The sequence below is a fragment of the Xylocopa sonorina genome, chromosome 16 (genome assembly GCF_050948175.1).
Source record: "Xylocopa sonorina isolate GNS202 chromosome 16, iyXylSono1_principal, whole genome shotgun sequence".
Classification (NCBI taxonomy): Eukaryota; Metazoa; Arthropoda; class Insecta; order Hymenoptera; family Apidae; genus Xylocopa; species Xylocopa sonorina.
In genome coordinates this window covers 2,308,754-2,320,667 of record NC_135208.1, presented here as the reverse complement: position 1 = coordinate 2,320,667, position 11,914 = coordinate 2,308,754, and the positions used below count along the sequence as shown (strand labels likewise).

The 11,914-nt window shown below is 36.7% G+C and overlaps 2 protein-coding genes across 2 annotated transcripts in view; both read left to right on the top strand.

Moving 5' to 3' along the window:
- Nucleotides 1-3,078, top strand: part of Pio (zona pellucida domain-containing protein piopio) — a 121,512-nt gene extending 118,434 nt beyond the window's left edge. The window contains exons 7-9 of the mRNA XM_076907411.1: nt 388-550; nt 708-890; nt 2,857-3,078. Coding sequence (XP_076763526.1) covers nt 388-550; nt 708-890; nt 2,857-3,060 — 550 coding nt within the window. The 3' untranslated portion in view covers nt 3,061-3,078. The remainder of the gene's footprint in view (nt 1-387; nt 551-707; nt 891-2,856) is intronic.
- Nucleotides 1-11,914, top strand: part of C1galta (Glycoprotein-N-acetylgalactosamine 3-beta-galactosyltransferase 1) — a 326,221-nt gene that overhangs the window by 82,537 nt on the left and 231,770 nt on the right. The window lies entirely within an intron of this gene.

Below are 11,914 nucleotides of genomic sequence, written 5' to 3'. Positions count from 1 at the left end.
GTAATACATATCTCTTTAAAAATTTCTATCAACAACAGAAACTTTACATTGCTGATAAACATTACCAGAGAAGGCTTAGAGTGCAAAACATTAATAATAGACAATCTTTTAGGCGATGCAAATAAATTATTAACATTAGAGCATATTACGAATCATTCAAAGGACGGTGTACAAAGTACAAAGCGAATTGGTTCACTGACTTCTGTCTATAAACAAATTATCTGATTTGATTAGCGAATACAATGCACACTTTTCTTCTCAATTTGTTCCTATGATAATAGAGTAAATCAAGTTTTGCGATAGAATAGCATCAATTTCTTATGGTATCAGTTGTAGAAAACAAAACGAAGTGCAAAGACAGCTTACAATATTAAAAAACTATTGTAGTTGCCCAGTCGACGGAGAGATCATGGGACAGTTCACGTACAACGAGGACAAAACCGAAGCAAGGGTGAACTTCCAAGCGCACAAGTTCCCCTACACAGCCAGCGTCTACTACCAGTGCAACGTCAGGCTGTGTGTGAAGCACGATGGAGGATGCACCAATACGGTAATAAAGATTGCATTCCGAATGGTAGTTCAGTGGGAAATAAGGCGTAGAATTTCAATGGTTCAAGTGAGAATGGAAACGATGGGAAATTGGGATTCCAAGAACTGGCGTTTTGGAGCCTCTCCAAAAAGGAGTCATCAGTATTCTATTGTTGTAGCCGCCTGCGTGTAATTCGGTGGCCAGGAGACGCAGAGACATCGCCAATGACGATGCAGTGAAAGGTGTTGAGGGTCTGGACGGTACGCCAGCTACCATTGAGGTCTACAGCGGGCTGTACGTGAACGAAGCCTCGGATATTGGCTCCAAGTCGGGTTTCACCGACGACGTCTTCAGAGAAAGGGTTTGTCTCATTTATATTCCGCTTCTCCGTCGATTAGACGCGGTAGAGGAATCACAATTGGTGACAATTTACCACCTTTGAGGACCATCGAATGCTACGAAAGGGAATTGGTTCTTGAATATTAATTATTTGGTATGCGAAGGATAGTTGGACGCTTTCTGTGGTCAGTTCCATGAATTTTTTTTTATTCTCTTTGTGTGGATTCTATTGAAGCAAATGATTTCTTTTGGTAGAATTAAAGAGTAGTCGATTGTGGATGAAAAGAAGTAGAATAATAATTCAGTTAATTGTAATTTCTTCTTTCGCTGTGTTTGTGTGGTTTTGTTAAGGAAATACATCGTACCAATACATCTATTTTTCCATTGATTATTGAATAATAATTATTTGGTATGCGAAGGATAATCGAACATTTTCTGTTACCAGTTCCATGAATTTTTATTCTCTTCGTATGTGGATGAAGAGAATTAAATGTTTCTGAAATAACAAAGTAGTTATTTAAGTATTGTTTCTTGAATTAAATAAACAGTTATTTAGTTTAAGAAATTCAGAGACATTAATAGTAAAATGTATGTTTATCAGAGATTGATTATTATTTCTACAAATTGCTGAACAAGATCAATACTAATACAACAAAAGAAGAATTGATAATTAATTGAAATATGTTCATTCTTAAGAACTTCTTTTGCTTCAGCGTACTTTAAATTTTCATTGGCATACCCAGTACAATTCAAAGAAGAGAAAACTTCAGCCGTACGAACACACCAAAAGAAGTACATAAACTTTTCTTAAATTAGTTCTCAATTCAGTTAAAAAAAGAGAGATTTCTCATCGTACCAACACACCAAAAGAAGTACGCAAATTGTTCTTAGCATACCCAGTTTAGAAAATTAAATAGTTCAAAAAAACTACTCAAATCTCCATTGATGTCCACAGTACAATTATAAGAAGAGAAAACTTCAATCATACAAAATAGAAATAAAATCCTTTCGCTACTTTCTAATCCAAACTCGACCAAAATTCTAACTTAAGCCAAATTCCAATTCAAAAGGAGAAAACTTAAGCCATGCAGAACAGAAATGAAACCTTTTCGCTACTCTCTAATCCAAACCAAATCCATCTAAATTCACCAAAATTCTAACTTAATCCAAATTCCAATTCGCAGACTATCAACGACTACTTAAAACTCCATTGGTGTCCACAGTACAATTACAAGAAGAGAAAACTTCAATCATGCAGGATAGAAATGAAATCCTTTCGCTAACTCTCTAATCAAACCAAATCCATCTCCATAAAAATTCTAACTTAAGCCAAATTCCAATTCGCAGACTATCGACTACTTAAATCTGCATTGGTGTTCACAGTATAATTAAAAAAAGAGAAAATTTTAGCAGTACAGAACATAAATGAAACCCAAATTCCAATTCGCAAAATCTACGACTACCTAAATCTCCATTAGTTTAAGTGTCCACAGTAGAATAAAAAAAAAGAAAACCAGCCGTACAAAATAGAAATGAAACCCTTTCGCTACTCTCTAATCAAACCAAGTCCATCTAAATTCCACCTTAAGCCAATAGTTTAAGTGTCCGCAGTACAATTAAAAGAAGAGAAAACTTAAGCCGTAGAAAATAGAAACAAAATCCTTCCGCTAACTCTCAAATCCAGCAAAACTCTAACATAAGTTTAATTCCAGTTCGCAGACTACCTACGACTACTTAAATCTCCGTTAGTTTAAGTGTCCACAGTAGAATAAAAAAAAAGAAAACCAGCCGTACAAAATAGAAATAAAACCCTTTCGCTACTCTCTACTCAAACCAAGTCCATCTAAATTCTACGTTAAGCCAATAGTTTGTGTCCGCAGTACAATTAAAAGAAGAGAAAACTTAAGCCGTAGAAAATAGAAACAAAATCCTTCCGCTAACTCTCAAATCCAGCAAAACTCTAACATAAGTTTAATTCCAATTCGCAGACAATCGACGACTCCAACAGCATCTGCATATCCCAGAGAAGCTTCGCCATCGGCATCGCGATCGCAGGTCTGATCCTGATGCTGGCCGTGGTCGCAGCGATCTTGGTGCTACTGGCGAAGAAACGGCACAAGAGCATCTCAACGACAGGCTCGTCCATCTACAGCGGTCCTTACACGAACACCGCGTACAGCCACAGCAGCTAAGTCCACCCTGGCCTCGACGTCCTCCCCTAGAAAACAGAAAAACGCAAACTGAGAAACTCTCTGGACAACTAACGACCAAATAGAAGAGTCTCGTCGAGGCGTTAGAGAATTTCCAAGTGGATCACACGAGATTTTGCTCAACTGCCAATCGTTATTGTCGTCTCTTGGATGGGACAGCTTTGGAGAGCCCGATCTGGGTCCGAACACGTGGCCACGACAATCTCTGTAGCGTCGTTTTCTCAATTATTTATCACTTCTTGCCGTCTGCTTGATCATCTGTCGAATACACTGCCCCAAGTTGGGTCGTTCTCCTCAATGGAGCTGTTCTAGGCACGTGTTGGGACCGTGCGGTTTTCAGGAAGATCCTGGGGCCCTAGATAACCGATTAGGATTAATTATTAGACGTGTGCGTGCGTGTATGCGTGGTACATTATTATTAATTATTATGTTATTGTATACTAGTCCGGTATACGCTGTCCTAGCTAACTTAGCGGCCGCACTAAAATGGAATTCCTGCGTTTTTACACGCAGGAGTACTCTCTCTGTTTACGTTCAGCCTGGTGAATCGAGCTAGTCGTGATCGCACGACTAGCTGGAACGTTTTATGCGAGGTCGACGGAGGTTTTTGGTAACCGTTTGAGTGGTAGATCGAGTTTTGTAGTTGGAAACGCGTGGATTTTTGGGGAGAAGAGATTGATTGATCGTGCTGGATGGTTGTAAAAGTAGTATAGCAGCGATAATAGCAAGATTCTTTATTGATACGTGGAGAAATAGCGTAGAAATTGCGGTACTTGGAAGTTTGAGACGTGGAAATTTGGGAGAGCCATGGATTTCCTTCGCAATTTTAAACGTAGAGCTATGATGGATCTTCTTTACAAGTTTAAGTGTAGAGAGTAAGGAAAATTATAGCTCTTTTTAGCGATAATGCAAGATTCTTGAAAGTTTGAGACGTGGAAATTTGGGAAGAGCCATGGATTTTCTTGGAAATTTTTAATTTAGAGACTAAGGAGAGCTATAATGGGTCTTCTTTGCAATTTTAAATGAAGGATTATGGCTCTTCTTAGCAGTAATGCAAGATTCTTTGATGATTAGTAGATAAATAACGCAGAAATTGCGGTGCTTGGAACTTTAAGACGTAGAAATTGAGAAGAATCATGGATTTTCTTGACAATTTTAAACGTAGAGCTATGATGGATCTTCTTTACAATTTTAAATGCAGAGTAAGGAGAACTATAGCTTTTCTTAGCGGTAATATAAGTTTTTTGGAAGAGTAATGTAGAAATTGCGGTGCTTGGAAGTTTGAGAGGTGAAAATTTGGGAAGAGTTATGGATTTTCTTGGCAATTTTAAATGTAGAGACTAGGAAGAGCTATAATAAATCTTCTTCGCAATTTTAAATGCAGAGAGTAAGGAGAATTATAGCTCTTCTCAGCAGCAATGCAAGATTCTTGGAAGAATAGCGTAGAAATTGTGGTGCTTGGAAGTTTGAGAGGTGGAATTTGGGCAGAATCATGAATTTTCTTGGCAATTTTTAATGTAGAAACTAAGGACAGCTATAATAGACCTTCTTGGTAATTTTAAATGAAGGATTATGGCTCTTCTCAGCGGTAATGCAAGATTCTTGGAAGAATAGCGTAGAAATTGCGGTGCTTGGAAGTTTGAAACGTGAAAACTGGGCAGAATCATGGATTTTCTTGACAATTTTAAGTTTAGAGCTATAATGGGTCTTCTTTGCAATTTTAAATGTAGGATTATGGCTTTTCTTAGCGGTAATGCAAGATTCTTTGATGATTAGTACGTAAATAACGCAGCAATCGCGGTGCTTGGAAGTTTGAGACGTGAAAATTAGGGTTCATCACTCTTTCTAGCAGTTTTTAACGTAGAAACAGGGAAAACCATGACTCTTCTTAGCAATAACACGAGATTCTTTATTGATAAGTGGAGAAACAGTGCTGCAATCGTGGTGCTTGGAACTTTGAGACGTGGAAATTAGGGAGAACCATCGTTCTTCTTAGTATTTTAGAATGTAGAAACCAAGAACAAGGTCATGACTCTGTCCAATACCATTAAAATGTGAAAATTAGGGAAACTGTGGCTTTTCTCAGCACTTTATAACGTAGAAACTAGAGTGAGCTATACATGGTTCTCCTCAAAACTTTGAAACGTAGAAATTGGAGGAAGCCATCGTTCTTTCGAACATTTTAAAACGTAGAAATTGGAAACCTATCGTTCTCTTTAATATTTCAAAACTCAAAAATTAAGGAAAGCCATACATGATTCTTCCCAGAACATTAAAATGTGTAAATTAGAGAGAACTATCGTTCTTTCTAGCACTTTAAAATGCAGAAACTATAAGAAGAAGAAGCCATCGTTCTCTCTAGAACTTTAAAAACATAGAAACTAGGGAGAGCCATCGTTCTTTCTAGCATTTTAAAATGTAGAAACTAGGGAGAACCATCGTTCTGTCTAGCATTTTGAAATGTAGAAATTAGGAAGAGCCATCGTTCTTTCTAAAAATTTAAAACGTAGAAACTAGAGAGAACCATCGTTCTTTCTAGCATTTTAAAATGTAGAAACTAGGGAGAGCCATGGCTCTGCTCAGCACTTTAAAACTTAGAAATTAGGGAAAGCCATACATGATTCTTCTCAGAACTTTTTCAACGTAGAAACTAGGGTGAACCATACATGATTCTTCTCAGAACTTTTTCAACGTAGAAACTAAGAAGAACCATACATGATTCTTCTTAAAACTTTTTTTCAACGTAGAAACTAAGAAGAGCCATACATGATTCTTCTTAAAACTTTTCAACGTAGAAACTATGAAGAGCCATACATGATTCTTTTTAGAATTGTTTCAACGTAGAACTTAGGAAGAACCATACATGATTCTTCTTAGAACTTTTTCAACGTAGAAACTAGAAAGAACCATACATGATTCATCCTAAAACTTCTTAAACATAGAAACTAGAGAAAGTCATGGCTCTGCCCAAAATATTTAAGCATAGAAATCCAGAAATCAACGTAGAAACTAGAGAGATCCACGATTCTCCCCAAAATATTTAAGCATAGAAGTCCAGAAACGTTCCATAGTACTCTCCAAAAGGTCCCTGGCACTCGAACGGTTACATCTCAACGATTTTCAACAGTCCTTCTCTCCGTTTACCGAATTCCGTGGCAAGTATCAGCATACTTCCTACTAGCATACACGAGAAACTCATTTCTCACCGTTTATAGTCACGTTCCAACGTAATTTCTGGCAAAGAAATGGTCTCTACCGCGTTGATATGCGAAGTTTGGTCACTCTAAGGTCCTCAACAACTTCTATACTTCCCTACAAACCTTTCAATCCTGTTTTATTGCTCAGTTTAGAGTCTCCAACAACTTTTATTCCAGTTTTATCGGTAATCTGGCCTTAAAACTCGATTCCACGCGCATAAGAAGCAAATAACGAGTTCCAAAAGGTGCAGCAAGACCAGCTTCTCAAGCCAAATCGATCAGAGACAAATTTCAAAGCTGCCTCGAACGAACAGCAGTCGCAAGCTTGCATGAAACGCCGTGCTTAAGTCCCGTTGTCGCAGAAATGAAGGAAAACAGGCAAAAGAAAGACTAAAAAAAGCTGTTCCATGAAACTACAAGCAATAACCAGTCTGCAACAACGGGATCTGACGACAGACGAGTGTATAATCCACTTTTATAACGCTTAAACGTAAATTATATACATTAGTCTCTATTAAAATCGAGGTGCTGCTCTGGAATCAGACTCGACAGTTTCTCTGTGGGGTATTTCCGATTTTCTGAGCGAAGAGATGTCCTTCGAGACCTTCTGCAAGCAAAGAGATGTCTTCGAGACCTTCTGCACAGTCCACAGAGGACCAAAACCTTTCTTCAGGCGTTCAATCTTCAATTTTTGCAAACTTCAATGCCTGCTGCAGAAGATACAGTCAAACAGAGAACCAATTTATCCTGTAAAATTCAGTCAATAGCGTCTGTGAACTCCTAACTTTGTTTCTGAGAGAAGAAATTTAAGAAATCTGTGGAAATTACGTTACTGTATCATCTTGAAGTCTCTACTTTTCGTCTTCTGCTATTGCAATGCCTCATTCTTTGAGAGCAAAGCTGTTTGTACGGAAAACTATCTTACAATTTGGTCTTGTTTTTGCAGAGAATTAATCTCTGGCTGTTGCTGAAGCAGAATTGTGCGTCAATTGTTGCAAAGAAAACTCTTCTGTGCTGTTTGCGTGGAAATTGGAAGTACCTTGAAACGAATTCCATCGTTTCCTCGATTCTTCTCGAGGTAGACTAGCTAAAAATAGCTGAATAATTGGAGGAAAATGTCGTTTTCAGCGAAGAAGAATCAGGAAACGTGTCGCACGAGTCCAGAGCGTCTGTACTTTTCTCTTCTTAGTTGTTAATAGTTTGCGAGAGAGAACGAGAGCCGCTGAAGAAGCGTGACTGGGTCCAACGTGGTGGTGGGTACAGAAAGTAAAATTGACCTTAAACAGAAAGAGAGAAGAAGGTAGAAATGAACGCGCTAAGATAACACTCGTAACCAGTCTGCTCTGTTTTAGAGGAAACCGTGAAAGGGGGATGAAGAGAACGACGATCAGGTTTTTTTTAAGGGACTGCTGGCTCTGACGATGCTTTCTGGGGCTTAATAATCGAGTTCAAATGTAGAACTGGTAGTAGAACATCGTATCGCAAGAATTGTTCTCTTTGCGTTGGATGAAGCGAAGGAAATTTTTAGAATTCTTGAAATTACTGTTAAAGCTTTGCTTAATAGTTAAGAATTGTTTTCTTTGCGTTGGATGAAGCGAAGGAAATTTTTAGAATTCTTGAAATTACTGTTAAAGCTTTGCTTCAGATTTTTTGAGAATTTAATATAGGATTGAGAAGAAAATTTTGTGAGAACTTAATATAGAATCTAGAATTATTCTCTTTGCATTGGATGAAGCGAAGGAAATTTCCTTAATTCTTGAAATTGCTGTAAAAGCTTCGCTTAGGATTTTTTGAGCACTTAATGTAAAGTCAAGAATTGTTCTGTTTGCATTGAATGAAGCGAAGGAAATTTTTAGAATTCTTGAAATTGCTGTTAAAGCTCCGCTTAAGATTTTGTCAGAACTTAATATAGAATTAAGAATTGTATTCTCCTTGCATTGAATGAAATGGAAAGAAATTTCCATAATTCTTGAAATAACTATTGAAAAACTTCTCTCAAAATTTTCTCAGAACTTAATATAAAGCTTCGACAATAATAATCCATTACAATTTGCAAAGAAAAAATTTGTTACTCGTCCGTTCATCTCTTACAACTAGTTTTCTTCACTGAGAATAGCTGGAGAATAGTTGATTGCGATGTTTTGTAGATACTTGATGAAGAGTGCAATAATCCCAAGCGATTGTTAGCTCAAGGAAGGCTCGTCCTGGCTCAGAAGCGATAAAGAAGAAACGAGCGTTATCGTTTCGTCGTACTCGAGGCATTGGTTCATAGCGACATTGGGGATAACAAATGCCTTTGTATAGAATTCTTTTTAATAACGATCCTTCTCTAGGTCCTGCAATGTTTCTCTGGACCCTTGTCCAACACTTACAACGAACTTGTGTAAATAACGAAAACGTAATAAACCTTGTAACCATAAACGAGTGTCCAAATTATCTACCTTGGCGAAGAGATTTATTATGACTTGATGGTAGTCGTAGGATTCCACTTTCCTTCAGAATTTTCAGGGAGATCTGTGTTCAAGCGTATCAGGATTAAACTTGATGAGATGGTTTAAGAATATTTATATTAATATTCTTTGAACGTAACTGTGTTTCATTAATATTTTGTTAACTGATGATAGCAAGTCTTACGTTTAATTTGAAATTATAAATGTGAGGCGATGTTGGACGTAGAATTCTTGAAGATGGAGAAGTTTTATTGATACTATCTTAGCGAAGAAATTTACTATTCCATGTTTCTTCAAAATCTTGAGGAAAATCCTTAGTCAAGCATCTCAAGATTAAACTTATTAAGATGGTTTAAGAATATCTACATTAATATCCTTTCTAGTTTTATTAATATTTTGTTAACTGATGATAGCAGATCTTACGTTCAATCTGGAATTATAAATACGAAGCGATGTTGAACGCAGAATTCTTGAGGATGAGAGAAGTTTTATTGGTACTATCTCAGCGAAGAAATTTTCTATAACTTGGTAGCAGTAGGATTCCACTTTCCTCCAGGATTTTCAGAGAGATCTGTGTTCAAGCGTATCAGGATTAAACTTATTGAGATGGTTTGAGAATATTTATATTAATATTCTTTGAACGTAACTGTGTTTCATTAATATTTTGTTAACTGATGATAGCAAGTCTTACGTTTAATTTGAAATTATAAATATGAGGTGATGTTGGACTCAGAATTCTTGAGGATGAAGAAGTTTCATTGGTAAATGAAGAAATTTCTTATTCCACGATTCTCCAGAATCTTGAAGAAGATCCGTATTCAAGCGTATCAGGATTAAACTTGATGAGATAGTCTAAAACCATCTATATTAATATTCTTCCAACGTAGTTCTGTTTTATTAATATTTTTATGACTGATAATAGTAGAGCTTACGTTCAATCTGAAACTATTCTGTCCGCAAGTTGGAATATTGCAAATACGAAGTGAAGTTGGACACAGAATTTTTGTAGATGGAGAAGTTTTATTGATACTACCTCAGCGAAGAAATTTACTATTCCACATTTCTCCAGAATCTTGTGGGAAATCTTTATTCAAACATATCAGGATTAAACTTGATGAGATGGTTTAAGAATATTTATATAATTTATATTCTTTTAATATAGCTGTGTTTTATTAATATTTTGTTAACTGATGATAGCAGATCTTACGTTCAATCTGGAACTATTCTTTAACTATTGCGTACGAAGACTGAACAGAATTAGGAATCCATAAAATCAGCCGTATGCATTCTCACATCTGCGATTTGAGTAATTAAATTTTATTCGCTTAGTTATACTTCATCCGATTGAAGAATATTTTAATTATAAATATTACCATACTTCTTTTAATTTCTTCTTTTAACGGCTTTCTTCGAAAGCATCCTTCATAAAAATAATTTGAGCTTATTTTATACTCGTATGTCTTTATTATTACTGTTCCAGTGCATTGCGTTGAGATAATTGACCTCAAATTCTATTATAATATCAGCTTCGCTTCAGATATCCATACTCGTAATGCTTCTACTCTAAGAGAAGAAAATAGCAGAACTTTGAATTCCGAAAGAAGGAAGAAATAAATGGTAACGCAATGAATAGTATAATCATACACCTTTATAGTTATTTTTCCAATGCATTGCGTTGAAATAATTGATCTTGAATTCTATTATAACTATTATATCAGCTTCGCTTCAAATATTCATACTCGTAATCCTCCGAAGAACTCTGAAAATTGTTCTACTCCAAAAGAAGAAAATAGCGAAACTTTGAATTCCAAAAGAAGGAAGAAATAAATAGTATACTCGTACGTTTTTATAGTTACTCTTGCACTGCATTGCGTTCAGATAATTGACCTCGAATTCTATTACATCAGCTTCGCTTGAAATATTCATACTCGTAATGCTCCGAAGAACTCTGCGAATTATTTTACTCTAAAAGAAGAAAATAGCGAAACTGAATTAGAAAAAAAAAAGGAAGAAGAAATAGACAGTATACTCTGTTAGCTGTTCTAGTGTGTTGCGTTGAGATAATTGATCTTGAATTCCATTGCAACATCAGCTTCGCTTCAAATATTCATACTCGTAATGCTTCCGCTCCAAAAGAAGAAAATGGCGAAAAGGTTGAACTCCAAAAGAAGGAAGAAATAAATAATAACACAACAAACATTATACTTGTACGCCTTTATCATTATTGTTCCAGTGCGCATTGCGTTGAGATAATTGACCTCAAATTCTATTACAACATCAGCTTCGCTCCAAATATCCATCTTTGAATTAGAAAAAAAAATGAAAGAACAAATAAATAATATCACAGGGATAATTCAAAGATCTCGCAAAGTATCAAACGAGAGTGTCTTCTTTTTTTATTGAATTATATATAATTCGTTTTTGGAAAATATGATATATATATATATATATATGTATATAATATATAACAAGAAATATAATTAGACTGATCATGAGTTCTATCAAATTGTCCGGTTCTCTATGATGTTGTGCATCTTTGGGTCGGTAGTATAGCTCTTTTGTATTCTCCAGACGACTCTTAAATCGCAACAACCTGCTCGATCACCTTCCTGATGCATACGCAGTGCGAATACCCAGATTCGCAGCAGGTTTCGCTTGTTCCTGGTGTCTTTCTCTCCCACGCACACTTGCTCACTCACTCAGTGTCCTCTCAGCGACTCTTCGAGGCTCTTACGCACCTTCTTAAATCATACAAAAGCTTCTTCCGCAACTGAGCAACATACACTACGCAAAAACAACAGAACTAAAAAGCTAACACCTTGGAGACTCGAAGAGTCGAATCTCTTGGCCCGCAGTGGACACATCTGAATCGCCAGGCTCGTTAAACTTAAAGCAGATCCATTCGAAGCTCCTCTGCGCTCTCAGAATGGAACAGAAGACAAGGATCCCTGCGCGCACTTCTCAGTCGAAAGGAAAAAGTCTCTAAACTACAATTAAGCATAAAGGCACAGCCATCGTTCGCTCTTGACATAATGCTAAACGTAAAGAAAACAATCGTGGGTCTAAATAATACGAATGTGAACGCAGTGATGCTGGAGTCTCGCCCTGGAGCGCCTCGAATGTGTGCAACGCAGGCCAGCAGCTGCTCAAACAACAAGCGTTCCACCCCATGGCCAGCCAATGTCTAAC